We start from the raw sequence: 25,805 nt of genomic DNA, 5'->3' as shown, positions 1-25,805 counted from the left end.
GTTTCCTCACGTGGTCTTCCCTCTGTGCACGCATACGCCTGGTGTCTCTTCCTCGTCTTGTTTTATAAGGACACCAGCCATGGGATTAGAGCCTACCCGGGGACCTTGTTTTAACTTAATTACCTCTTCGCCAGCCCTGTCCTCAAATACCATAGTCACATTCTGCAGTACTGGGAGTTAGGGCTTCCACACAAAATGCATATTTCTGGGAGGGACACGGTTCAATTCATAAGAGGGAAGAAGAGCAGGGGAGTGTGTCTGTGTCAGCAGAGGGTTCTCTGATCCAGGGGCATTCCGCTGATGCCTTCAGGTCCGGGGCCGAGCCCTCCAGGACGGTGTTCTACCAGTTGTTTAATTCATTGCTTTGAACTCCAGTTTCTCCATCTCTAAACTCTGATTCATGAAACTCTCTCTCAGTGTTCTCTGGGTAGCTGAAGTATGGAATGCTGTCAGCACAGTGTCTAGTTTACGATGGACTCTCATGATAAATGTCAATGCCCCTCCTGCCCTGCTTCCTGTGCCACCCCCCGCCCCCGGTTCACCAGCACTTTTTCTTTTGGTCCCACTTTCTTGCTCCGAGGTTCTACTTCTGATGAAAACACTTGAGTACCAGGGCTGCCCCAGCTGCTCCCAGCTCCCAGGCTGCCCTACCTTCTGCCTGGTTCCTGTGGGTCAGGTGTTCCTGGAGGTGGCTTCTCCCCTCCGTAAAGTCATAAGCACTTTGGACACCAGTAAGGAGGAACTGTTGCAGAAAGCTGGTGCAGGACACCTAAACTCCCAGTTGCTTGCCCGAGTGCTAGATGGCTGTGGTTCGAGCGTGCCTTGCTGAATGCATCTCTTATGCCACTGTTCCCAGCAGGGCTTCATGTCTTAGCACTTCTGCGCTGGCTTATGTGCTGATCTTGCTTCTCCTTTTTGAGGTCTTGCCGCCAGGAACCTTGCATGGTGCCTTGCCCATGGTAAGCGCTTGATACATGCTTGAGAAACAGGTGAGGATATTCATCCTTGAATGGCAGACCCTGGTGTGCCCTGGGTAGATGGCTTTATTTCTTTGGCTTCTGAGCCTCGCCACCATGACGGGTGTGTGTCTAGTGCTTAGGTAAACAGGCAGGTGCCCTGCACTTGGACCATCTGCCCTAACCCTAGTTCTCCCCCTGCAGGCTCTTTGACCTTGAGTGAGTCATACAGTCTTTCTGTGTCTCAGTTTTCCTTATCTGTGGAATGAGGAAAATACGAAATGCCACAGAGGGTTTTGATGCTCAGTAAAGTTTAGCTTTACTTTTATATGTTTTATCTGTACACAGTTTGTCCTACACAGTGCCAGGTTGTGTGTGTTTATCCATTTACAGTTTTCAGTCTATTTTTTCTCTCACTTGATAAAGGTTAAAGTCACTTTCAGGTTATTGCAACAAAAATCTCTCAATTCCATGAGGGTTGGCAGTATCGGTGTTCCTCTTTTATAGCTGCAGATGTTGAGATTCCAAGAAAACCTACGTGACTAGCCCCAGGTAGCAAGTGAGGGATGTGAGATCCTCATTCCCAGCTCATTTTCAGGCCAGCTATTTTCCATATCTGCTTCCATCGCCTCTCCTGCCTTCTCATCCCGCTTTAACCATTATATGGACGGTGTTTGTGAAACTGGCTTTTTGCAGGCTTCCATGCACAGCCACACAGCAGTGGTTGCTGGGTCTCATTACCTAGTTGGCTTTATGGTGCCAGGTGTAAATTACAGTCCTCCCTGTCCCTGTTTCATTCTAAGAGACCTGTCGGGTAGATAGCAGGTGAGGGCTGACAGGCTGGTGTGAGGTCTACTAGTCAGCCTGCTCCTTGTGGGGAGCTTGGGCGTTTGCTGTTCTCCGAAGAATGGATGCCGCCCCCTCGTACCTTCCTAGCCCACCAGCATGCCGTTCTCAGCCTGCCTTCTGCCCAGAGCCGGCCTGCCACCCACCGTTTCCTGCCTTTGCCAGGGCGAGGGGGAGGTGGATATATAATGCCAAGTGCTCATGGAAAATGCCTCATCATGAGATTAATTACTTGCTGCCAAGCACTGTGGAATTCGCAAGGCTCCATCAGCACCTTGACGTCTCCCCTGAACTCTACCTGGGATTAGCTTCGTGGACTCTTTGGCTAGAACTTTAAACCTATGTTAGAAAGAATTAGATAGTGGCCTCTGGTACCATGCTGAAGATCAGTCTGGCAGAGTCCCTCCTGCCTTTGACTAGCTGCGTGTCCGTGTCCTGGAGCCTTGATGCGCTCCAAGTGGGGACTCGGGGCTGAGGGTGCTTCTGTGGGTCGTGAGGCCCAGGTGTGCCGACCTGTGCAGTATCATACACCTTGGAGGACCAGCATGGTACAGGGGGGCTGCAGAGGGGGTAGGTCTCTTCCCTTTTAATACAAGTCACAGGCTTTAATGAGCCTTAGGTTGAAATTAGAGCCCCTCACCCCCACCCTCTCGCTTTACTTCTGGCTTTTGCACAAGAATCTGAAGAATGTGATGCTCTGTTGCGGATGGGGCAGGCTCTTCCGGGGCTTTGCAGGGCAGCTTTTTTTGTGCTGCAGGACCTGGGGCATTCCGAATTGGTTGTGGTTGGGAGTCAGAGACAACTCCAGGCTCGTTAAATTCCTGACTGTTTAGGGCCATCTAGACAGCTGGGAGGGGTACCGGTAGGGAGATTACACTCCTCCACCTCCGCACTCTTATCTTAGAGAAATTGGGTAAAAAGTGAGCCTGTGGGGAGGGGGGTGCTAGCAGCCAGGAGGGCAGATACTGCTGCTTTGGCTCTGGGCGACTGGGACGCTTGTGAGATGCTTGGAGCCTTGCTGATGCTCTGTGTGCATCTGCTGTCTCATTGCATCCCTAGAGGCAGTGGAGCAGAGTGGTTAGGCATGAAGACCCTGAGCCCCAAGTGAGACCTGCAGGGTACAGACACCAGCAGCCACTGCCTGCGTGCCCTTCAGCAAGTAAGCCTTCTGGCCTTCAGTCTCCCCATCTGTAAAACAGGAGTCCAGCAGAACCTACCTTACAAGGTTGCTGTGTGGTAAAGTGAGATTCCTGGTGAAAAGCACTCAGAATAAAGTGCAAGTGCCCGTTATTTCATTACCAACAGGGTCCTGGGAGGTGGGCTTTTTCATTCCCATTGTACAGATGAGGAAAGGGAGCTTCAGAACGTTTAAATAATTTGCCAGATTTCCTGAACCAGTGAAGAGAATCCAGGGCTGACCTCCAGGTTGGCCTGACTCTGGAGTATCTCATTTGGCTATATCCCAGCATCCTCTGGGGTCCCTGTGTGCAGGCATCTGTGGGTGTGTGTTTGTATATGTGCATGTCTGTGTGCACAGGTCTCTGTGTGCATGTCTCTGCTCCTCTGTGTACAAATCTTTGCATGTGTCTGTGTGCATGCATATCTGTGTGTGTGCAAGTCTCTATGTACACATCTTGGGGTGGGGAGGGGAGGAGGGGGCTTGGGGCTCGATCCAGGGCAGGATGGCATGGCCCGAATCTGGCAACTGTCTAGGTCAGGGGCCGCTCCCTGCTGCTTCCTTCTCTCATGTGCAGCTACAGCTTTGGCCACTTTCAAACCAGACTGTGGCCTGGGCAGAGGAGCGCTGCTTGGTGGGTGGTAAAGTAAGCGGTAGTCAGGTTTCTGGGGAAGGACATGGTAAGGTCATCCCTGCTGGCCAGGTTCCCTGCTCAAGGACAGCTGGGGTTGGCCAGCCTTTCCGTCAAGGGTACTGCTGCAACCCAATCTAGGAATGGTAAGTTAATTTTTCTGTAAAGTGTGAAACAAGTAGATTTCATCCTCACTTGTATTTGATTTCCCCCGGGGAATGCAGGAGGCTCTGGGATGCTTCTTTGGAAAGCTTGGCACTGCCTGCCATGCCGTCTGTGTGCCCAGGGCTGGCTCTGTGCTGGCTCAGCTGAGAATCGGACCAAGGGATGGAAATGTAGAGAGGAGAGATCATTCACCCTTCAGTATTGGGTTTCTTGTTCCTGGAGTCCAGGGCACCCCAGAGCAGCCCAGGAGAATTGGCCTCCCTTGGTGCCACACAGATTCTCACTATTGGGTTGTTCTGCCCACAGCTTTGCTTCCTCAGTGAGATCCTGCTTAACCCTCTGGAGGGTGACAAAGGAAGCGATCCCACCTCAAGTCTTTGTTCATGTGACCTTAGTAGAAAAGGAGGCCACTCGACGCAGGGCACAGTGGCTCACACCTGTAATCCCAGCAGGGTGGGCAGATCACCTGAGGGCAGGAGTCTGAGAACAGCCTGACCAACATGGAGAAACCCCGTCTCTACTGTAAATACAAAATTAGCCAGACATGGTGGTGACGCATGCCTGTAGTCCCAGCTACTCGGGATGCTTAGGCAGGAGAATCTCTTGAACCTGGGAGGCGGAGGTTGCAGTGAGCCAAGATCATGCCATTGCACTCCAGCCTGGGTAATAAGAGCAAAACTCCATCTGGAAAAAATAAAAATAAAAAGGGAGGCCACTCTAGTGCCCCATTACCTTTGAACTTGTGACCACGGGACTCCTAAAAGTCCGTGAACTGCACTTCAGAGTCTCTGTGAGCCCCCTAAAGTGGTATGCAAGGCATTCACCGCCTTTCACAAGTTCTCAAAGGGGTCCTTGACCACTGACCTAGAGAAATAGAAGCTTTGGGTTTTCCATTTGTAGAGTGTGCACACATGTGAGTGTTTGGGTAACAGAGGCAGCCCGAGGGCAGTTAGGATCCGGGCAGGAGTTTGTTCCAGTCTAGATTGTGGCACCCCAGGGGTAGAAGGATGTGGAGAGCACTTTCCTGGGGCTCCTCACTGTAGCTTCAGCACAGTGGCCCTCTCCCCGCCCTGCCATGATCCTTCTCGTATTAAGCCTTTAATACACTGTCACTTCTGGGTGTCTCTTCAGTGTGAGGCTGGGCCTGGAGATGGGAGGGGCGATGTTTCTGATGCCAGACTTCATGTGTCGTTACCTTGGATGCTGAGGAAGGTGGGCTCTTCTTTCGTCCTTGTGCTCCTGCACCTGCACATCGGTCAGGATGTTCCCAGGAAGCCCTGTACCTCAGCAAGTCACATAGTCCCTGAGCCTCAGAGGCCCTCTCCTTTTTTAGGGGGAGGGGCAGTGTGACCCTTCACATTGCCAAGGCTGGCAGGATCAAATGATATAAATACCGTGAAATGAATGTGTCAGATGATTGTGTTGCTGCAGCTTTGTCTCACCTGCCTGGAGTGGGACACTCCTCCCCCACCCCCTACCTGGTTTCCCTTTGGCTTTGGACTTGAGTTTCTGCGTGGCCTGACTCTGTGATCTTGGGCAGATCGTTTGAGCCTCTCCTGCTTAGTGGAGATGAGGCAGGGTGGTGGTTTTCAAAGACTTTCAAGTGAGATTCATTGGTGGATCGTGAAGCGAGTGGCAGCCAGTTTGTTGGTGTGTTTATTTATTTATTTTTGAGATGGAGTCTTGCTCTGTCACCTAGCCTGGAGTGCAGTGGCAGGATCTTGGCTCACTGCAAATTCCGCCTCCCAGGTTCAAGCAATTGTTTTGCCTCAGCCTCCTGAGTAGCTGGGATTACAGGCACCCACTACCATGCCTGGCTAATTTTTGTATTTTCAGTGGAAACGAGGTTTTGGCATGTTGGCCAAGCTGTCTTGAATGCCTGACCTCAGGTGATCCATCCGCCTTGGCTTCCCAAAGTGCTGGAATTACAAGCGTGAGCCACTGTGCCCCGCCGGCAACCAGTATGTTTAGAAATGAAATAAAATAGACTTGAATGGAAAAAAATCAGAGTGCATAGCATGTGTATGTCACGTTGTGACAGTTTTGTTAGACATGTTTGTATTTGTGACAAAAAGTTTTTAAATTAAAATTTTTAAAAAAGGCTGGGCACGGTGGCTCATGCCTGTAATCCCAGCACTTTGGGAGGCCAAGGTGGGTAAATCACTTGAGGTCAGGAGTTTTAGACTAGCCTGGCCCACATGATGAAACTCCGTCTCTACTAAAAATACAAAAAGTAGGTGGGTACAGTGGCACATACCTCTAGTCCCAGCTACCTGGGAGGCTGAGGCAAGAGAATAGCTTGAACCCAGGGGGTGGAGGTTGCAGAGCCAAGATCGTATCATTGCACTCCAGCCTGGGTGACAAAGTGAGACTCTGTCTCAAAAAAATAAAATAAAATTATAGCTTAAGATAAAAAATGTTGGGGCCCCAAGAATGAGATGCCCTGGTGCCTCTGGCTGCCCTGACTTAGGGTGGTTCCTGCCTCCAGGTCCGAGTTGAGCTGCGTGTTCAGCCAGGGTAAAGGGAGCCCCTTGCCAGATCAGACTCTTTAACTAAAGGGCTTAACAAAATTCTGGGAAATGAGCTACATTCCTGGGTTGGAATAAATCATGTCGAGTTGGGTTAGGCAGGATGTGACTTCAAACCCTTGAAGCGAGCTGTGTGAGGGCAGCGTCTGTGACTGACTCATTATGAGCTCAGGGGCGACACAAGCTGCCTTGAGAGGAGGCAAAGATCATGGGGGAGGGGCTGGCGTGTGGGGGTGCCCCGAGCCCAGCTCTGGGAGCTTATTTTGTCCTCACAGTGGCTCTGTGAGTTAGACAGTACTCTGATCCAATGCAAAATACCGACTGGCGGGGGTTGGGGTAGGGGCTGTCAGCTAAACCTATTGGGGCTCCCTGTAGCTGTCCGCAGGGGTCACTGGGATCAGCCCCATATTTTTTTTTTTTTTTTTTTCTGAGATGGAGTCTTGCTCTGTCACCCAGGCTGGAGTGCAGTGGTGCGATCTCAGGTTTAAGCAATCCTCTTGCCCCAGCCTCCTGAAGAGCTGGGATAACAGGCGCCCACCACCACAACTGGCTAATTTTTGTATTTTTATAGAGATGGGTTTCACCATGTTGGTCAGGCAGGTCTCAAACTCCTGACCTCGTGATCTGCCCACCTCAGCCTCCCAAAGTACTGGGATTACAGGCGTGAGCCACTGTGCCCATCTAACTCCATTTTACAGGTGGAGAAACCAAGGCTTGGGGCCCGAGTCAGGCTGGCAGTTTGTTCTGTTAGTTAAGTGGTGGATCTGGCATTCCACATCCAGCCTATCTGCCTCTTGGGTTCAGTTCCTCCTCAGATGTCTTCTGTGAAGGTTGTAAGTGAATAATCACCATTGGAAGGTCCCTCTCCTTTTGGAGCCTATGATCAGAGTCCACTGCAATGACCACTTGATCAATTCAGGAAGATTGCTTTTGACCCCTGGCCCGTGATGTGTCTCTTGGAAATAAAATAAAGATTAGTGTACGGCAGACATAGTTATCAGTGAGGCAGAGGGTAGGGCGGAGGCTGAGGACCCTGCATGGCCACAGAGAAGCCATGGCCCATTGGGGGTGGCCCTGGCTGTCTGTCCTACTGCAGGGAGACATGTACCATGTGACAGTCACGCCTCTGGACAATAAGATGGAAGATGGTGGGGCTTAACAGCAGGCACTTAAGAACGGGTGACGCTGGCCGGGCACGGTGGCTCACACCTGTAATCCCAGCACTTTGGGACGCTGAGGTGGGCAGATCACCTGAGGTCAGGAGTTCAAGACCAGCCTGGCCAACATGGCAAAACCCCGTATCTACCAAAAATATAAAAATTAGCTGGGTGTGATGGTGTGCACCTATAATCCCAGCTACTCAGAAGGCTGAGGCAGGGAGAATTGCTTGAACCTGGGAGGCAGAGGTTGCCATGAGCCATTGCACTCCAGCCTGGGCGACAGAGCGAGACTCTGTCTCAAAAAAAAAAAAAAAAAAAAAAAAAGGCTGGACGTGGTGGCTCACACCTGTAAACCCAGCGCTTTGAGAAGCTGAGGCGGGCGGATCACAAGGTCAGGAGTTCAAGATCAGACTGGCCAAGATGGTGAAACCGTCTCTACTAAAAACTACAAAAATTAACTAGTCATGGTGGCTCGTACCTGTAATCCCAGCTACTTGGGAGGCTGACTAGGAGAACTACTTGAACTGGGACCCGGGAGGCGGAGGTTGCAGTGAGCCAAGATTGTGCCACTGCACTCCAGCCTAGGCTACAGAGCGAGACTCCACCTCAAAAAAAAAAAAAGGATGATGCAGATTTTACTGAACTTGATCCCTGGAGTCTGGACCTTTGGGAAGACAGGAACCTCCCCCATGACGTTAGTTCAGCACCTCCTATATGTGGGACACTGGGGATGCAGTGGAGACCCGATCTCTGCCTTGGAGTCCTCAGCTCCGCAGGATTTGAGGCCGGACTTGAGGCGAGATGGCTACTGGAGGGAAGTGGCTTCTCATTCATCTGCTTTTTTTGTGTTATTTAAATATCACTCAGAGAATACAAGCTGTTGAAGGCCCAGCAGATTCTAGGCTGAGGGACTTTCAAAAGTGGTCTTCTGTTTTGGTCTCTGGTTGTACTTCTCAGCAGTTGTGATGTGGACTCAGAAAGGCCTCATGCTGCACTTTCCCTGAGACCGTGACCATGTAATTACATCTTCTGAGTACGGTTATTTTTCTGTGTTGGGTTTCAGCAAACTGTGCTCACATGCTTGAAAGAAAAACCCTTCTATCAGCAGAAGCTAAGGGAAGGAATAACTTTGCTACAGGAATCTGAAGGGCTCAAGTTGCCCCTCCTGGGTGTGTGGAAGTCTCCAGCCAGCCGGGGAGATACCATCTGCAGGGGGACATGCTTGGTGAACCCAGCCAAAGCGATCCCCTGTCAGCCTCTTCCAACTGGGAGGCGAGTCACAGGGGATCAGCTGCTCCTCGCTGTTTAGGAGGGGATGCTCCCATCATACCTGAAACAACTTGCTTCTCTGCAGCTTCTCCTGGGTGGCTGAGAGAAAACTTGTTATTGAGTAGGTAAGGCACAGGTGTGATCTCACTATGCAAATATTGAACCAATTAAAAGCAAAGCCAAGGGTCCAGTGAAGATGCCTTATCTGCAGATCCAGCCCTCAAGTCTGTCTGCCTGGCCTCTTAACACGGGCAAAAGCTGCTTAACCTGTTGTTTCCTTCCCTTCGTCCCTCCCTTCATCCCTCTCTCCCTCCAGATACCCTTGGAGTGGTCATTCTCTGGGACAGCCAGGTTCCCAGAAAACACTTGCAAGCATTTTGAACAATTCATTTCTTTTCAACAAGCATGGATGCTCTCTCTGCAGCACCCTGGGCTCAGTCCACACTTGAGCACGAGGGGTGGGAGAACAGTCCCTGCCTCCAAAGAGTTCTAAGGGACAGTGCAGGAGATAAGCAGAGAAGCAGTGGTTCTGGTATAATGCAGATTGTGCTGGGGCTGTTGGGGAGGAGGAAGAAGGATGAGTCATTCATCCTAGGGTGTCAGGAGAGGCTGCTTGGCAAAGTGGCATGTCCACTTGGTTTTGGGGACTCTCAGTCTGTGGAGAATTGGGGAGATGGGCCCTCCAGCTTGTCTGTAGGTGACAGCATAAGCAAAGGCTGCTCTGGGGAGTCTGCTCTGCTGGATGGAATGGAGGGTTCCATCAGGGGACGAGGCGTGGCTGGAAAGATGGCTGAGAGGCCCTGAGGGAAGGAGTTAGGATGGAGTTATAAAGGCTGTGGGGGGCACACTTCTATCCATAATGAATGGGTTGTCATTCTGGGCTGATGGCAGGGCTGACCTCAAGCTCTTGCTGCTTTCTGCCCTGGCTCATTGGTTCATTGATTTATTCATTAAAAAATGGTTTTAGACTGAGTGTAGTGGCTCACGCCTGTAATACCAGCACTTTGGGAGGCCAAGGCAGGCGGATCACTTGAGGTCAGGAGTTCAAGGCCATCCTGGCCTACATGGTGAAACCCCGTCTTTACTAAAAATACAAAAATTAGCAAAGCATGGTGCTACACACTTGTAGTCCTAGCTGAGGCAGGAAAATTACTTGAATCCAGGTGGCAGAGGTTGCAGTGAGCCAAGATTGTGCCACTGCACTCCAGCTTGGGCAGCAGAGCGACTCAGAAATGGTTTCTGTGTTGAGGACCCAAAGCCATGTCTGTGTGGTCCTGAGGTTGGTATCTTAGTGGAGGACACCCAGTTGGACACTTTCTTATGTAGTCTGTGTGACATGTGCCGCATGAAATCTGTGCCCAAGATGCTTTAGAAACACTGGTCCTAGAGCTCCTGGGATTGCTGGGTCACTTCTCACTGTCGTAGGACAGTGATTGCAGGACTCTCCTCGAGCCAGGCTCTTTGGAGTAGGAGATCAGAGGGCGAAATCTGTGGCTGCACTTGTCCCTCTCATGTCATTTAATCACTCTCCACCTGGCCTGGTCAGGGAACTGTCTTTTCTTCTCTTAGATTGGAAGCTCTCTCCTTGCAAGTCCCCGGTACTTTCCAACCACTGGCTTCTCACCGCCCCCCTCCATGGAAGTAAGGGAGGATGATTTCTTTCTTTCTTTCTTTTTTTGAGATGGAGTCTCACTCTGTCACCCAGGCTGGAATACAGTGGCATGATCTTGGCTCACTGCAACCTCTGCTTCCCGGGTTCAAGCTATTCTGTGCCTCAGCCTCCTGAGTGGCTGATATTACAGACATGCACCACCATGCCCTGCTATTTTTTTTTTTTAATATTTCTAGTAGAGATGGGATTTTACCATCTTGGCCAGGCCGATCTTGAACTCCTGACCTTGTGATCTGCCCGCCTTGGCCTCCCAAAGGGCTAGGATTACAGGTGTGAGCCACTGTGCACCCTGCCAATTTCTTTAAAATACAAATCTGATGATGTCACCACTGCTCCTTCCCCGCCATACCGCCCCCCCAGAATAAAGTCCACATTCCTGAATGGCTGATAAGATCCTGGGTTAGCTGCCCCAGTTTATCCCCTCCAGCCTGTCCCAAGCTGCTTCCCCCACCCCTTCACACACAGGAGGAGGGAATCTATGCACAGCATTCTGGCGTCATTTTTAAAATAAATTGTTCATTTAATTTTTTTTTTTTTGAGATGGAGTTTCGCTCTTGTTACCCAGGCTGGAGTGCAATGGCACCGTCTCGGCTTACCGCAACCTCGCCTTCTGGGTTCAAGCAATTCTCCTGCCTCAGCCTCCTGAGTAGCTGGGACTATAGGCACGTGCCACCATGCCCAGCTAATTTTTTGTATTTTTAGTAGAGACGGGGTTTCACCTTGTTGACCAGGATGGTCTCGATCTCTTGACCTCGTGATCCACCCGCCTCGGCCTCCCAAAGTGCTGGGATTATAGGCATGAGCCACCGCGCCCGGCCCTGTTCATTTAATTTTTAACTTGACAAAAATTGTTTATAGCCATCGTGTACAACATAATTTGAAATATCTACTGGTGCTGTTTTCGATGGCCTGAGTTTCCTTGGGTGCCAGGCAACTCCCAGGCCCTCCCTTGGGCAGGCAAATGCCGTCATCTTTCAGTGTTCCCTGGACTTTCAGCAGTCACCTAAGCCCCTCCATGCCCGCTTCGAGGAGGCAAAGGCAGAGCCTGCAGATGGGCAGGCTCTGAGGCCCTGACACTAAGTTCCTCTCTGGTTTTCTTATCTGCTAACCATCAACACAGGCTTGGGTTGGAATACTGCTAATGGAAACAAGTCCCAGCTTCTTCTGTAAGCAAACAACATTCCTGAGGTGGGAAGGGAGGGGGGGCCCACCCGCAGTCCTCAGCCCTCAGCTCCTACTCCTGGGCCCTGGGCAGCTGGGAGGAGCCCCCCACCCTTGTTAGCCTGGGGAAAGTGAGCACCTACGCCCAGGCTGCTGTAGGTTGGCCCTGGGTGACAGAGGAGCCACTTCCCTGACCCACCCTGTAGATAACTGCTTAACAGCCCTGGTGTGTATTGCAGAGAGTGGGCCTGTGCATACCTGTGAGCACACAGGACATCTTGCAGGTGGGAAAGCTGAGGCCTGGGTGGTGCCTGCAGGATGACACAGCTGGTCAGCGCCTCGCCAGGCTCAAATCCAACTCTTCTGCCAAAGGCTTTGTGGAGTCACTCTCCCCTTGAAAGCTGTGCTCTATGGATGGACATAACCTGCAGAAAGAGTCGCTAGTCTTCTGGAAACTGATTTTCAGGGGCCCAGATGTCATTCCTAGGAAGGATGGGGATTAAATAGCTCAGGATCACAAGATAGAGGAGTTGGGAGGGGGATTCTACCATGTCATTCTCCACTGGGAACTTGAGCTGCAACTCTTCTGATATTAGGTGTTGGTTTGTTTTTTTTTTTTTTTTTGAGACTGAGTCTCAGTCTGTTGCCGAGGCTGGAGTGTTAGTGGCGCTGTCTGGGCTCACTGCAACCTTTGCCCTCAGGGTTCAAAGGTTCTCCTGTCTCAGCCCCCCGAGTAGCTGGGATTACAGGTACCTGAAACCACACCCGGCTAATTTTTTGTAGAGATGGGGTTTCACCATGTTGGCCAGGCTGGTCTTGAACTCCCGACCTCAGGTGATCCACCCTCCTGGGCCTCCCAAAGTTCTGGGATTATAGGCGTGAGCCACTGGCCTGTTGTTTTTTCCTTATTCTACAGCTAGGAAATTGAGGTGCTAACAGCTTCAAGGTCACAGGAATTGTGAGTAGGGGACTTGGGACTCCAACCCGGGTCTGTCTGGCCAAAGCCATAAATCCCATCGTGGTGCGTTACAAGCATTTATCTTGGGATTTGCAGAATCAGTGCCTCACATGGTTGTGGTGGTTCCACCTTCCGTCTCTTGGTTCTGAGTTGATACCAAAGGTCAGTGTTGCCAGCAGTTACTTGATAGGTAGAGGCATAGCATCCCAGGAAGGCAGAGAACCTTCTCATGGCATCTCAGTGAGAGCAGAGGCCATGCCAGCCAAGGTTCTTTCTGGTATGTCGGTCTGGTAGTAGGTGGTAGGTGCCTCTGCACTGGTTAATCAGGGGGCTCTAGAAGGTTCCAGAAAACTGAGAGGTTGAACTGTATGCAAAGCCAATAAATTATCTTCAGTACTATTTCTCTTCGTAGATTGAAAGCCCCAATATGTATTCTTTCCCTTTTTGTTTTTTTTTTGAGACGGAGTTTTGCTCTTGTTACCCAGGCTGGAGTGCAATGGTGCGACCTCGGCTCACCGCAACCTCTGCCTCCTGGGTTCAGGCAATTCTCCTGCCTCAGCCTCCTGAGTAGCTGGGATTACAGGCACACGCCACCACGCCCAGCTAATTTTTTGTATTTTTAGTAGAGTCAGGGTTTCACCATGTTGACCAGGATGGTCTCGATCTGTTGACCTCGTGATCCACCTGCCTCGGTCTCTTTTTGTTTTGAGAATATAAAAATTAGTCCATAAATGGTTTCGTGTTTGTAACAAATTAGGTGGCTCTGACCCTCACACACATGTGGGTTCAACTTGGCTCTCTTGCTACCTTCAGCTCTCCAGCCCTGGCCCTCTTTGCACAGCCACAGCCCAAGGGGATTTTCCAGCCTCTTGGGGCCTTCCCCATGAACTCTTTCTTCCTCATTTTGACCTTGTTCCTCATTCATTCATTTAGGACACTTTAACTGAGCACCTGGTCTGGGCCAGGTATTGTGTTTGGAATTGATGAGTTCCTGTCCAATCCCTGTCCTCAAGTAAAACTGTAAATCATGAATATTTAGCTGCTTGGTTTCAGTGGAACAAGTACAGAGCACAGACAGAGGGACATACAGACGAGGTGTCCTTTTGCTGCAAAAAGTCTTTAGAGAAGGGAGTGTTTGAGCTGAGATCTCAGAGAGGGTTCCTAGCACAAAGGACACTTCTCTGGCTTCTTTGAAGGCCTAGAGGCCTGTGCAGAGTGCACTGTGAATGGGAAATTGATTATATGGCGCTGGCACGGCCAAGATGAATGGGTGGGGTCCTAGAGGGTTTGCTTAACCTTGCAGGGATTAGATTTTATTCTGAAGGAGGTATGGAGCTGTTGGACCGTTTTGAACTGGCCAAGTAATATCCATAAAGTAGGAAGTTGTATAAATAGGAATTTGAGTTTGTGAGTCATCAGAAATGAGTTCTGTAGAAGTGGCAGAGGAGATCAGGAGGGAGGCAGTTGTCATAGCCCAGAAGGGAGGGCATGTGGGGCTGGACTGAACAGGGCACCGGCGGTGGTGTTGGCGGAGGGCTGGGGAGGAGTTTACAGTGACTGTTTTGGGTGACCAGATGGACAGTGTCTCCCAGAGTTGGACACCCAGAAGAGAGTATGGACCAGGGGAGAGAAGGTGGGGGGAGTTCAGGTGTGATGGTGCTTATGGGTCCTCCGGGTGGAGACGGCTTGTTGGTAGGTGCTTAAATATATTTATTAATATATGAGGGGTGTGGAGGAGAGCTCTGGGTGGGAAATAGTCATCCGGGTATCCCAGTGGTGGAAGCCATGGATTCCGTGGGTCTAATCCAGATTGATTTAGCATTTGATGGGATTCCGAGGGTGGGGTGAGTTGACACAGCCATGGGAACAGCTCCCACCCCCGACCTCCAAAATGTGGCTGCCGCTTTGTCTTCCGTTAATTGTCTGGACCTTTTGAGGCGGGTGAGTTTGCTTATGAGTCACAGGCTGAGCTGCCGTGTTAGAGGTTCTGAAGGTGCTTCTGCCTGATTGATTGGTTTACTTTTAAAGTGGTTATTCGGGATCTTGAAAGCTCAGTCCAGTAGGCGACTCTAGGTTGGATTTCTTAGAATACAGGATGTTACAAGGGGCTGTATTCCTTGGTGACAGTGCCATCCGTAATGGCCCTCCCCTTTTTTTTAAACCACATTTCTGCCAACATAATGGCCACTTTTATGGGGTCCTGGGAATCGTTTTGCCCTGAGGACTTAGTTTTGTTAAGGAGATTTGGCCCATGCACTTCAGAGATGGGGGAGGATGCCGACTCAGAGGTCTGGTTACACAGTGCAGCGTTTGCTCTCATGCACCCCTTAAATCAGTGGGCTCAACTGGGGGGAATTTATCTTCCCCCAGCCCCCAAAGTCTCACCTTTAGCAATGTCTGGAGACATATTTGGTTATCACAACTGGGACAGGATGAGACTGGCATTTAGTGGGTAGAGGCCAGGGATGCTGCTCTGCTGCTAAGTAGCCCTCAAGGCACAGGACAGCCCCACCACAAGCAGAGTGCTGTGGAGCCGTTTAGTGTGTGGTTAATGAGCGACCGTGTCTTCTTTCTGTACATTGGCTCTTGCTCTTCTCCCTCGGCCCGGAATACTTTTCCACCATCTCTTCCCTTCCGCATCTTCCAGGACCCAGCTTAAATGTCACATCCTCCACAGCACTCTCGACTGAGTGTCCAGGTAATTGTCCCTTTCTCTTTGTTCCCATGGCAAGTTGCATGTTCCTCTTGTCTTCATTGAGTCTTTGGTGGAGCTGGCTGCTGACACACGTCTTCCTCTCTGCATGAATGTTCCACAGTGGCAGGTGTCCTGTCTCATCGTCGTGTGCATTTAAGGAATATATGTTGTATTAAGCAGCCCCATGAGGCAGGGAAGGCAGCATAAAATATTATCTGCATTTATAGTGAAGGCCAGAGAGGTAGCACTGGACCAGGGTCACACAGCAAGGAGTTTCTGCATTCATCCATACTGCAGATCTGCCTAGTGGGTGCTTACTGCATTTGGGTGTTGGGTTCAGCAGTGAACAGGATGGAAGGAAGCTAGGGAGCTTGCTTGTCTACTCTACGCATCACCCAGGTGGACACTCTGCCTGGTCACCTAGTCGTGTGCATGTCGGTCCTGCCACCCCACCTCATTAGAAACCCCTTGGGATCTTCATGCCTTTGTCATGATATTTTTGCATGTGAATTCTCTACGTATCAGTTAATAAATGAATCTAATGAGCTTGAAAAATATAACAGCTGCTTTCAAAGAATCTTTTTTTTTTCGAGATGGGGTCTTGCTCTCTTGCCCAAGTGGGAGTGCAGTGGCACAATCTCTGCCTCCCACGTTCAAGCGATACTTGTGCCTCAACCTCCCAAGTAGCTGGGATTACAGGCATACACCACCATGCCTGGTGAATTTTTGTATTTTTACCGGAGACGGGTTTCACCATGTTGGCCAGACTGTTCTTGAACTCTTGACCTCAGGTGATCCACTCTCCTTGGCCTCCCAAAGTGCTGGGATTACAGGTGTGAGCCACCATGCCTGGCCCAAAGAATCTTAAAAATGGAAGCCAGCTTACCTTGACAGTTTCATTTAACTGAAAACCAATGGCTATAAGGAGAAAGAGAAAGGACTGAGTTCATCTGTGTTCTCCAGGATGGGGGTGGGGGGAAGAAAACAAACAGAGGGCCTGCTTGTATACATCAGTGGTGAGGCTGGACTAGGGCTTCCAGTGTCAGGACTGAGGCTGCCGGGGTGTCTGAACTGAAACCTTGGCGTGCCCAGGGCTGTTGGCAATTGGTTAGGTCAACTTCTGGCAGACTGGGCTCAGATAACTCAAATGGCTCAGCCAAGGTCACACCCCCACCTTCTTTCTTTTAGCCCCAGCAGTTTAGGTTGGAAGGATGGAATCCCTTTTGCAAGCCAGCATGGGGAGATGAGGTTTACAGCTTTTAGGTGACATTATTATTATTTTTGAGATAGAGTTTTGCTCTTGTTGCCCAGGCTGGAGTGCAGTGGCATGATCTCGGCTCACTACAACCTCTGCTTCTTGGGTTCAAGCGATTCTCCTGCCTCAGCCTCCCTAGTAGCTGAGATTACAGGCATGTGCCACCACGCTGGTCTAATTTTGTGTGTTTAGTAGGGATGGGTTTCTCCGTCTTTGTCAAGCTGGTCTCAGATTCCCAACCTCAGGTGATCCATCCGTCTTAGCCTCTGAAAGTACTGGGATGACAGGCATGAGTGAGGGCGCCTGGCCCGAGGTGACATTATTAATGTCTCCTTAGGCAGGGTGGTTCTCAGTTTGTTTGCTTCCTGTAGCTCCAGTGATTTCTCCAGGGAGGCACCTAAAGGGGAAACTGAGCAGGGCATTGAAGCCACACGAGGCTGAGTCTGACCGTAGGTTTTGTGCCTTATCATTTCCCCCACCTGTAAAATGAATATGACAGCACGTATGTGCCTCCTGACATTAATTGAGAGGACTGAGTGAAACACACAGCGCTTACTCACAGGCCCTCGGTCTGTGCAGCTTTATGGTGAAGGTGATGACTTGGACACTCCCAGCCTAGAACTGGGCCCTTGGAAAGGTTTGCATCAGCCCTCGTTGTCTAGGAGTGGAAATGCTCTCAACATTTCGACCAAAGATTTGATAGTAGAATAAATTCTGTCTTTAAGGTGCTAGCAGTTCATTTTCCAGACAAACCCACAAACAAGTAAAAAGAGAAATGAAGGGAAGAAGGGGGGGAGAGGATTCTGTGGGAAAACGGGAGAAGTAAAAGATCCATATGGATGTTTGGAAGGAAGGGGAGAAGGCAAATAATTGAGGCATTGCATTTTGGGTTGAAAGAAGATGTTTTTGGTCAACCTATTTACTTTCAGTTTCATCATTTCCTGAGAGTCCTAATTTAGCCTCTGGTTGTGTCCTGCTCGATTATGGCCTAAAAAGGCAACTGCTTGGGTTTCTTAGAGTTGGACTGGCACCCGCAGGAAGCCGGCGGGAAGGAAAGCGCTGGGGGTTGGCCTCAGCCTGATCCAATCTCATCTCCAGGGGCGAGAGCTGCCTGCTTCCTTCTGAACCCTTGCTGGCCTGGCCATTCCCACAGCAGCTTGGGACTTTCTGAGCCACGGAGATCTTTCCTGTGTGTGTGTTTTTTATAGTGGTAGACAGTGCTGGTTGGTTGCTCTCACACATACATCCTGCTCAAACGGCAGTGCACGTCAGTTCAGCCCTTTTGGGAAACAATTGGATGAGACACCCCAGGACGGTAGAAATGTTTGTATGTTCTTTCCTCCTGTAACTGCACTTCTGGGAATGTGTCTCAAGGTGGTGTACACTAGGGCCGGGTGCGGTGGCTCACTCCTGTAATCCCAGCACTTTGGGAGGCTGAGGCGGGAAGATTACCTGAGATCAGGAGTTTGAGACCAGCCTGGCCAATATGGTGAAACCGGGTCTTTGCTAAAACTAGAAAAATTAGCTGGGTGTGGTGACAGGCGCTTGTTTTCCCAGCTACTCGGGAGACTGAAGCGGGAGAATCGCTTGAATGTGGGAGGTGGAGGTTGCAGTGAGCTAAGATTGCGTCACTGCACTCCAGCCTGGGTGACAGAGCAGGACTCTGTCTCAAAATGGTATACTAGATAAGAGGTTGGAAAAACCTTATAAGTGGTCCTTAAAAAAACCATTTGAGAATATGATGCAGCCATTAAATGATTGACAGTGAGGCCTTGGATTCGGGAGTTCTGGGTTCAAGTCCTCATTCTCCAGCTTGTGTGACTGAGTAGTTACTTTCCATTGTGCCACTGGCCTTTCGACGCGGCATGAGTAGTTACTTTCTCTCAAGGCTACTGCTGCATCATCACCTATAAAATTGATTAACAAGCAAATCTGAGGCCAGGCCTGGTGGGTCAGGCCTGTAATCCCAGCACTTTGGGAGGCCGAGGCGGGCAGATCACTTGAGGTCAGGAGTTTGAGACCAGCCTGGCCAACATAGTGAAACCCCGTTTCTACTATCTACTAAAAATACAAAAATTAGCCAGGCATGGTGGTGGCCACCTGTAGTCCCAGCTACTCAGGAAGCTGAGACAGGAGAATTGCTTGAACCCAGGAGGCAGAGGTTGTAGTGAGCCGAGATCATGCCGCTGCTCTCCAGCCTGGGTGACAGAGTGAGACTCCGTTTCACAGAGGCTGTTTAGCAAGGCCCCAGAACAGAGTAGGGAGGAGTGGCTGCATGCTGGCTGCTGTGTCTGATAGACTGCCTCCCGCACCCTGGGTATCCTGCTGTTGTGCCCCTTGTTGGATTTTTAGTAGCTCTTTACTATCCCCCATTTATAAACTAGGCATATGGATTATAGATGAGGTGGTTTAACCCACATGCATCCTGGAGAGGTGGGTATTAACCTGACTGAACACACTTATACACAGGCACATGCACACACACCCACACACATGCCCCCAGGGGCACAGGAGCCTCCTCACTGCATACAGGTGGAAACAGCAGCTCAGCTGCAGTCCTATAGCCCCCCATTTGTGGCTTATCCTGCCCAGGTGGACGAGGGGGCTTTCACAGAAACTCCACTGTTTATCCTGACTGTTGCGGCTCTCCCTGCTGGTCTAACCCATGTATTGATCTTGGCGCTGCTGCTGACCCACGTCATTCCAGTGGAGTTGCTGAAACCAAATAGCCCCGTCCTTGGCCAGGCCGAGCAGAGCCCAGCCTTGCTTAATGAAAAGTTTTGCTGGGAGGGAGGTACCCAGGCAAGCGGGGTCTATGACCTTCAGTGGGAGCCTTGGTCTTTAGAGGTGGGGGGTGTCCCTGGGGGGATGCATTCTCCCGTCCTCTTGCAAGAACTATGGCTTGGTTGCCAGGCCTCTGCTAGCCTTCGAGGGGACGCCGCTGGCCTGTGACTATCCCCTGCCCTCCCACTGAGGCCTGGAAGTCAGTCAGGGTGAGGTTCTGAGGGTGGTTGGTTGGGTAGAGTTACTCCTCACCAGCTGGTGTGATGTTTGTGACCCTCCAGAGCAGATTTTCAGGACAGTCTGAGTGCCTGGGGCCTGCAGCCTGAGGGAGCCCATGGGCTGCCAAGAAGCCAGGCTACCAGATGGATTCTTTGCTGTTAGGGTTGGTATTGCAGGGGTGAAGCAGAGTTTGAGGAAGCCCAGACCTCATTCTGCCCTTGCTGATGGGCTGCAAGCTTGCTGCCATCAGTAGCGGGCCGAGGGAGTAAACGGTGAGTTGTAACGTGCCTGCTTTTTGACGGGCCACGTGGTCCACACTGGGAAGGCTCACTCAGCCTTCCTGCCTGCCCAAGAACCTCCTGTAAATATCTGTTGAATGCTCTGGGATGCATTCCTCTCCATTCCCCATGTCACACTCTGCTCATGGGGACAATTACAGCCCAGCTCCAGTGCCAGCCTGACTTCCAAGGGATCCCAGGCACAAGTGTTCTGAAAAGAGGCCAGGCACAGGGGCCCGGCGTCCCTGGGTTAGTGTCCTACTCCATGACTGGGCTGGGCAACTCTGGGCAAGTTACTTGCCCTTTCTGATCCTGTTTTGTAGTTTATGATTTGTGGATGGTGAGAGAGCTCTTTTCTAGGGTGGTTGCCAGTTGGTGAGGTGGTAAATGAAGAACTTGGTGCTGGGAGGTACTTAGTAACTGTCCCCTGCCCCTTTTGCTCTCTGTAGGAGTCTCATGAGGGGCAGCGACGTCCTCAGATACCTTCATTGGCGGGGTCATGCGGCAGACTTAGGATTTGGGGAGCATGGGGTTCAAGTGAGTCTCCCTCTGCTATTCATGGAGTTACCATCGTGAGTTTGGGGTCTATGAAAAGGTTGAAATCCAGCAGTCCCTGTTTTTTGTTTTTTGTTTTTTTTTCCAGAAAAGGATCTTTTTTATTTAAGTAACTGCAAATAGGAAACCAGAGGGGGAGCCCCAGGCTGGGACAAATCATGGCTACCCCTCCCCAACACAACAGGGGGAGGAGGTGGCCCCTACACCCTTTGTGGTTGATTTGGGCCCCCTTGCTCACTCTGCTGCAGCATCCAAGGGGCAGGGCCCCACCTTCCCTGGGACTGGGGTAGTCGGTCACCCAGCCTGCCATGCCCCAGCCCCTCTTCCCCATGAAGAGTATCTTGGGGTAGGGTATTGTGGGCAGAACAGGAGGCATTGAGGATGAACATTTGGCGCTGATGGCAGCAGCAATGATGGAGGTCGAAGAATGGAACGTTGAACAAAAGCAACACAACTGTCCAGAGGTAGTTTGTGAACAGAGGAAAAAGGGAACCAGAACCTTGGGGGACAGGGAGGAACAGGAGGGTTGGGAGTGGGCAGGGTGAGCTCCTTGTTATTGGTGCCCCATCCGAGGAGGGGGAAATGGCCGAGTGGCAGAAGCAAAGTAGGGTGTTCTGTGATTGCCGCACGGTCTTGATCAGGCAGGGACACGATGGGGAGACTCCGGGGAGCCTGGATGCTGGGACACTGGGGATACCTATTGACTAGTTAGTGGTCAGAGGCATGGTTGGGAGGCAAAGAACAACTAGGATTACCTGGCAGGGATAATTCTTGGATTTGCTTGAGTGGACTGGCCAAGGTGGAAGTGGAGACAGCTGAAAATAAGCTGACGGTGCCCTGGAGGCTGCTCCTAGTGTAGACCCTAGACCTTAGACCCCCAGCAAAGACAAGGGGCGGCCAGGCAGTTCACAGCCACCGTTCCTGCCTTGTTTACTCCAACTGACTCTGGGCCTTGCCTTCTCTCAGGGTGGTCCTTGCAGGGTGGCTGTGTCCGTGGTCCTTACAAGGGTCTGTGGTGTTTGCCTGTGCTGGGAATGTCAACAGAGGAAGCTGGTGAGGCTGCCAAGCTCTGCTCCTGGCACTTGTGTCCCTCCTGGCGGGAGGGAGCCAGCAAACAGGTTTTTTCCTGGAAAACAGCCCCTTCTGGCATGAGTCCAGGGCAGCCCCTCCGCCTTGTCTGAAAACCGCTTAATGAGGCCAGATGAAAAGGTCTGGGCAGCCTAGACTTTGCCTTTTGTTCTTTCCCTCCCATGCGCCAGCCTCCTTGGCATCCAAGTCCCTCTTGGAATCTGGAAGCGCAAAAGCCCGTGGTATTCCTTATTTGGATCTGGGGACTTCCTGGATTGCAGGGGCCTGAGGGGAGGGGGCTTGAGCTCACAGAGGGAAAAGCCTTCCTGATATTCCTTGATTTCACAAGGAAAGCTGCGCAGTGAGCTTCTGGGCTGCTTCCTCTGGTGGCCACGGGCTGAGTTTGTTTTATAATAGAGTAGTCATCTCAGGTGATCCCAGCCTGCGTGTCTGAGCAGGAGTAACTGCTGTGTTTGCAGTGGAAAGGCCACAGGACTGGATGACTATGGAGAAACTCCTTACATCCAGGGAGCATGTTTCCTCATCTGTAAAATGGTGATAGTAATAGATATCTTTCCAGGTTTACAGAGTTGTTATGACAAAGACCTTCCCCCTCCGTGACTAGGCTGGGCAGCACTGGGCAATGGACTTGCCCTTTGTGAGCCTGTTTTCTAGTTTATGGATTGGGTTTGATGAGAGAGCTCTTTTCCAGGGTGGTTGCCAGTTAGATGAGGTGGTGGATAAGATACTGAAATATGTGTGAAAGCATTTCATGAACTATAAAACCACACAGATATAAGGCATTATTATTTTATGTCTTTTTTTTTTTTGAGACAAAGTTTTGCTCTTGTTGCTCAGGCTAGAGTGAAATGGCACAATCTCAGATCACTGCAACCTCCACCTCCCGGGTTCAAGTGATTCTCCTGCCTCAGCCTCCTGCATAGCTGGGATTACAGGCATGCACCACCATGCCCGGCTAATTTTGTATTTTTAGTAGAGACAGGTTTCTCCATGTTGGTCAGGCTGGTCTCCAACTCCCGACCTCAGGTGATCTGCGTGCCTCGGCCTCCTAAAGTGCTGGGATTATAGGCCTGAGCCACCTCACCTGGCCTATTTTATGTCTTCATTTTGCAAATGAGTTTTCAAAAAGCAAGCACAACATGAACTTCAGTTCTCCTGGCCCATGTTTTGTGAGGGTCACTTTTGACCCTAGTGTCCCCAAAGGAAAGCACTCATTAGCATTCTGCATGTTTCCTGGAGCTGGCCTCTTTTCTGTTTGCTTTTTTGTGCTGTATTATCAAGATGGACTTAGAATCTAGTGGCAGCATATATTGGTGTTTTATTTTCTTCTCACGTCTTAGTTCATGAAATAATAACAAGTTTTTAATTTTTTAAATTTTTTATTCTATTATTATTATTTTTTTTGAGACAGAGTTTCGCTCTTGTTTACCCAGGCTGGAGTGCAAGGGTGAGATCTCGACTCACCGCAACCTCCGCCTCCTGGGTTCAGGCAATTCTCCTGCCTCAGCCTCCTGAGTAGCTGGGACTACAGGCACGCACCACCATGCCCAGCTAATTTTTTGTATTTTTAGTAGAGACGGGGTTTCACCATGTTGACCAGGATGGTCTCGATCTCTTGACCTCGGCCTCCCAAAGTGCTGGGATTACAGGCGTGAGCCACCGTGCCCGGCAAGAACAAGTTTTTTAAACTGGAAACTTCCGCCATGTGGAGTTGAGGTCAGCTGCATTTTGTGGCTCATTAGGAACCCGTTTTTGTTGGAAATCCTTCTCAACTGTGTGGCCTCTTTGCTACCTTTGTATGTCTAGCATAGCGACTCGAATTGTGTCTGTCTTTGAGATTCTTGTCGTGTTCATTGGGGCAATAGTTATCTTGATAGATCTGTTTGATTGGGTATTGACCCTAGGGTGATACACCTTACCATTAATTGCTAACAAAATCCCTGTTATCGACTTGTTTCTCCATTGCCCAGGCTGGAGTGCAGTGGCATGATCTCGGCTCACTACAGCTTCCACCTCCGGGGTTCAAGCGGTTCTCCTGCCTCAGCCTCCTGAGTAGCTGGGATGACAGGCACATGCCACCATGCCCGGCTAATTTTTGTATTTTTAGTAGAGACGGGGTTTTGTCATGTTGGCCAGGCTGGTCTCGAACTCCTGACCTGAGGTGATCCGCCTCCCTTGGCCTCCCAAAGTGCTAGGATTATAGGCTCGAGCCACCGTGCTGAGCCCAACTTGTTTTTTCCATGATGCACATCTTTCTCCCAAAAGTGTGGAGCAAGAAAATTGTGCAGCCTTGTCATACAGCATTTTACTGTGTCTTAATCCTGTGCAGTTTGCAAAGAGAAGAGGTGTGAGCATGAATGCTCGTGTGGCTGATGTAGTTATATGTAATGTGTTGTCCTTTTTCCCCCTTAGGTCCTGGCTGTAAGTCACCATGGCACAGCAAGCCGCCGATAAGTATCTCTATGTGGATAAAAACTTCATTAATAACCCGCTGGCCCAGGCCGACTGGGCTGCCAAGAAGCTGGTATGGGTGCCTTCCGACAAGAGTGGCTTCGAGCCTGCCAGCCTCAAGGAGGAGGTGGGCGAAGAGGCCATCGTGGAGCTGGTGGAGAATGGGAAGAAGGTGAAGGTGAACAAGGATGACATCCAGAAGATGAACCCGCCCAAGTTCTCCAAGGTGGAGGACATGGCAGAGCTCACGTGCCTCAATGAAGCCTCCGTGCTGCACAACCTGAAGGAGCGTTACTACTCAGGGCTTATCTATGTAAGTGGCTGCCATGGCACCCCGTAGGACAGGGCCAGGGGCTCCGAGGTGGGGGCGGGCCAGGTCTTCCCATCACCCTCACGTGCCTGGGCCCCGGCTCTGTGGTTGAGAAGGGGGCTCGAAGGAGTGCTGGGGTGACATCCTTGAACTTTGACGTCTCACCGTCCTAGTGGGATGTTTGCATAGCATTACTTTTTAACCTTTGCAGCCAAATACAAAACAGGAAGCCTGTTTTAGAACAAGTGGAGGGAGAAGAATATGGCCCTGTCTGAGGGATGCCCACTCACTGGCCTTTGTCCTCAAGTTTTGGTGGGGATGTGAAGGTTTAGTCAATGTTGTAGATTCCTTCTTTTTTTCTGTTTTTTATTTTTTATTTTTTTGAGAGGGAGTCTCGCTCTGTCGCCCAGGCTGGAGTGCAATGGTGTGATCTCGGCTCACTGCAACCTCCATCTCCCGGGTTCAAGTGATTTTCCCACCTCAGCCTCCTGAGTAGCTGGGATTACAGGCATCCACATAGCCGGGATTACAGGTGCCCACCATAATGCCCGGCTAATTTTTGTATTTTTGTGGAGATGGGGTTTCACCCTGCTGGCCAGGCAGGTCTTGAACTCCTGTGACCTCAGGTGATCCGCCTGCCTTGGCCTGCCAAATCCTGGGATTACAGGCATGAGCCACTGCACCTGGCATCTTTTAAAATTATTAAATTATTTTTAAAAATAGCTTTTTTTTTTTTTTTTTTGAGAGGGAGTCTTGCTCTTGTTGCCCAGGCTAGAGTGTAGTGGTGTGATCTCAGCTCACTGCAATCTCTGCCTCCTGGGTTCAAGCAATTCTCCTGCCTTAGCTTCCCAAGTAGCTGAGATTACAGGCATGTGCCACCATGCCTGGCTAATTTTGTGATTTTAGTAGAGATAGGTTTTCTCTGTGTTAGTCTGTCTAGTCTCAAGCTGCCGACCTCAGGTGATCCACCACCTCTGCCTCCCAAAGTGCTGGGATTACAGGCGTGTGCCCAGCCTAATAAATATCTTTATCTCTTCAGATTTCTTTCCAATAAGGCTTTTGTGCTCAAAATACAGTAGATTCCTTGTAAAGTAGGGAGTGCTGTCTCCTGGTTTCCCGCTTTGTTCCTCTTGCACCAACTGATCCCCTCTCTTCACCATTTTTTTTGTCCCAATCCCATTTTTGGTATCTCTGCCTTTTTTTTTTTTTTTTTTTTTGAGACGGGGTTTTGCTGTTGCCCAGGCTGGAGTGCAGTGGCATGATCACAGCTCACTGCAGGCTCTGGCGATCCTCCCACCTCAGCCTCTCTGGTAGCTGGGACTACAGGCCTGTGCCACCACGCCTGGCTAATTTTTTATATTTTTATTAGAGACAGGGTCTCATTATGTTGCCCTGGGCTGGTCTCAAACTCCTGAGCTCAAGTGATTCTCCTGTCTAGGCCTCCCAAAGTGCCGGGATTATAGGTGTGAGCCACTGTGCCCGGCCCTTCTTGTTCTTTACAGATGCATATTGGTGTGGCTTGCTTCCCTAGGGAGTGTGCTTTGAGCAGAGGCAAGCCACCAAGAGTAAGACTCGGCACTGGGACTCCATCCAACACTTGAGTGCTGGTTCCTTGCCAGGCTTGACAAAGGGGAAGTGTAGGGAGA

The 25,805-nt window shown here is 50.6% G+C and overlaps 1 protein-coding gene across 9 annotated transcripts in view; it reads left to right on the top strand.

The window, feature by feature from the left end:
- Positions 1-25,805, top strand: part of MYH9 (myosin heavy chain 9) — a 132,993-nt gene that overhangs the window by 39,613 nt on the left and 67,575 nt on the right. For 4 of the 9 annotated variants that reach the window (XM_078339682.1, XM_078339670.1, XM_035271485.3 and 1 more), the window contains exon 2: positions 23,811-24,162. In XM_078339682.1, the coding sequence (XP_078195808.1) occupies positions 23,830-24,162 (333 nt within the window). In that variant the 5' untranslated portion in view covers positions 23,811-23,829. Of the gene's footprint in view, positions 1-14,113; positions 15,222-23,810; positions 24,163-25,805 lie in introns of those variants that run through there. The other 5 variants (XM_078339684.1, XM_078339666.1, XM_035271486.3 and 2 more) reach the window with 3 other exon arrangements.

The sequence above is a fragment of the Callithrix jacchus genome, chromosome 1 (genome assembly GCF_049354715.1).
Source record: "Callithrix jacchus isolate 240 chromosome 1, calJac240_pri, whole genome shotgun sequence".
In the NCBI taxonomy this organism is placed as follows: domain Eukaryota; kingdom Metazoa; phylum Chordata; class Mammalia; order Primates; family Cebidae; genus Callithrix; species Callithrix jacchus.
Note: the sequence above shows the minus strand (reverse complement) of the source record. Positions and strands in the feature narration are given on the sequence as shown.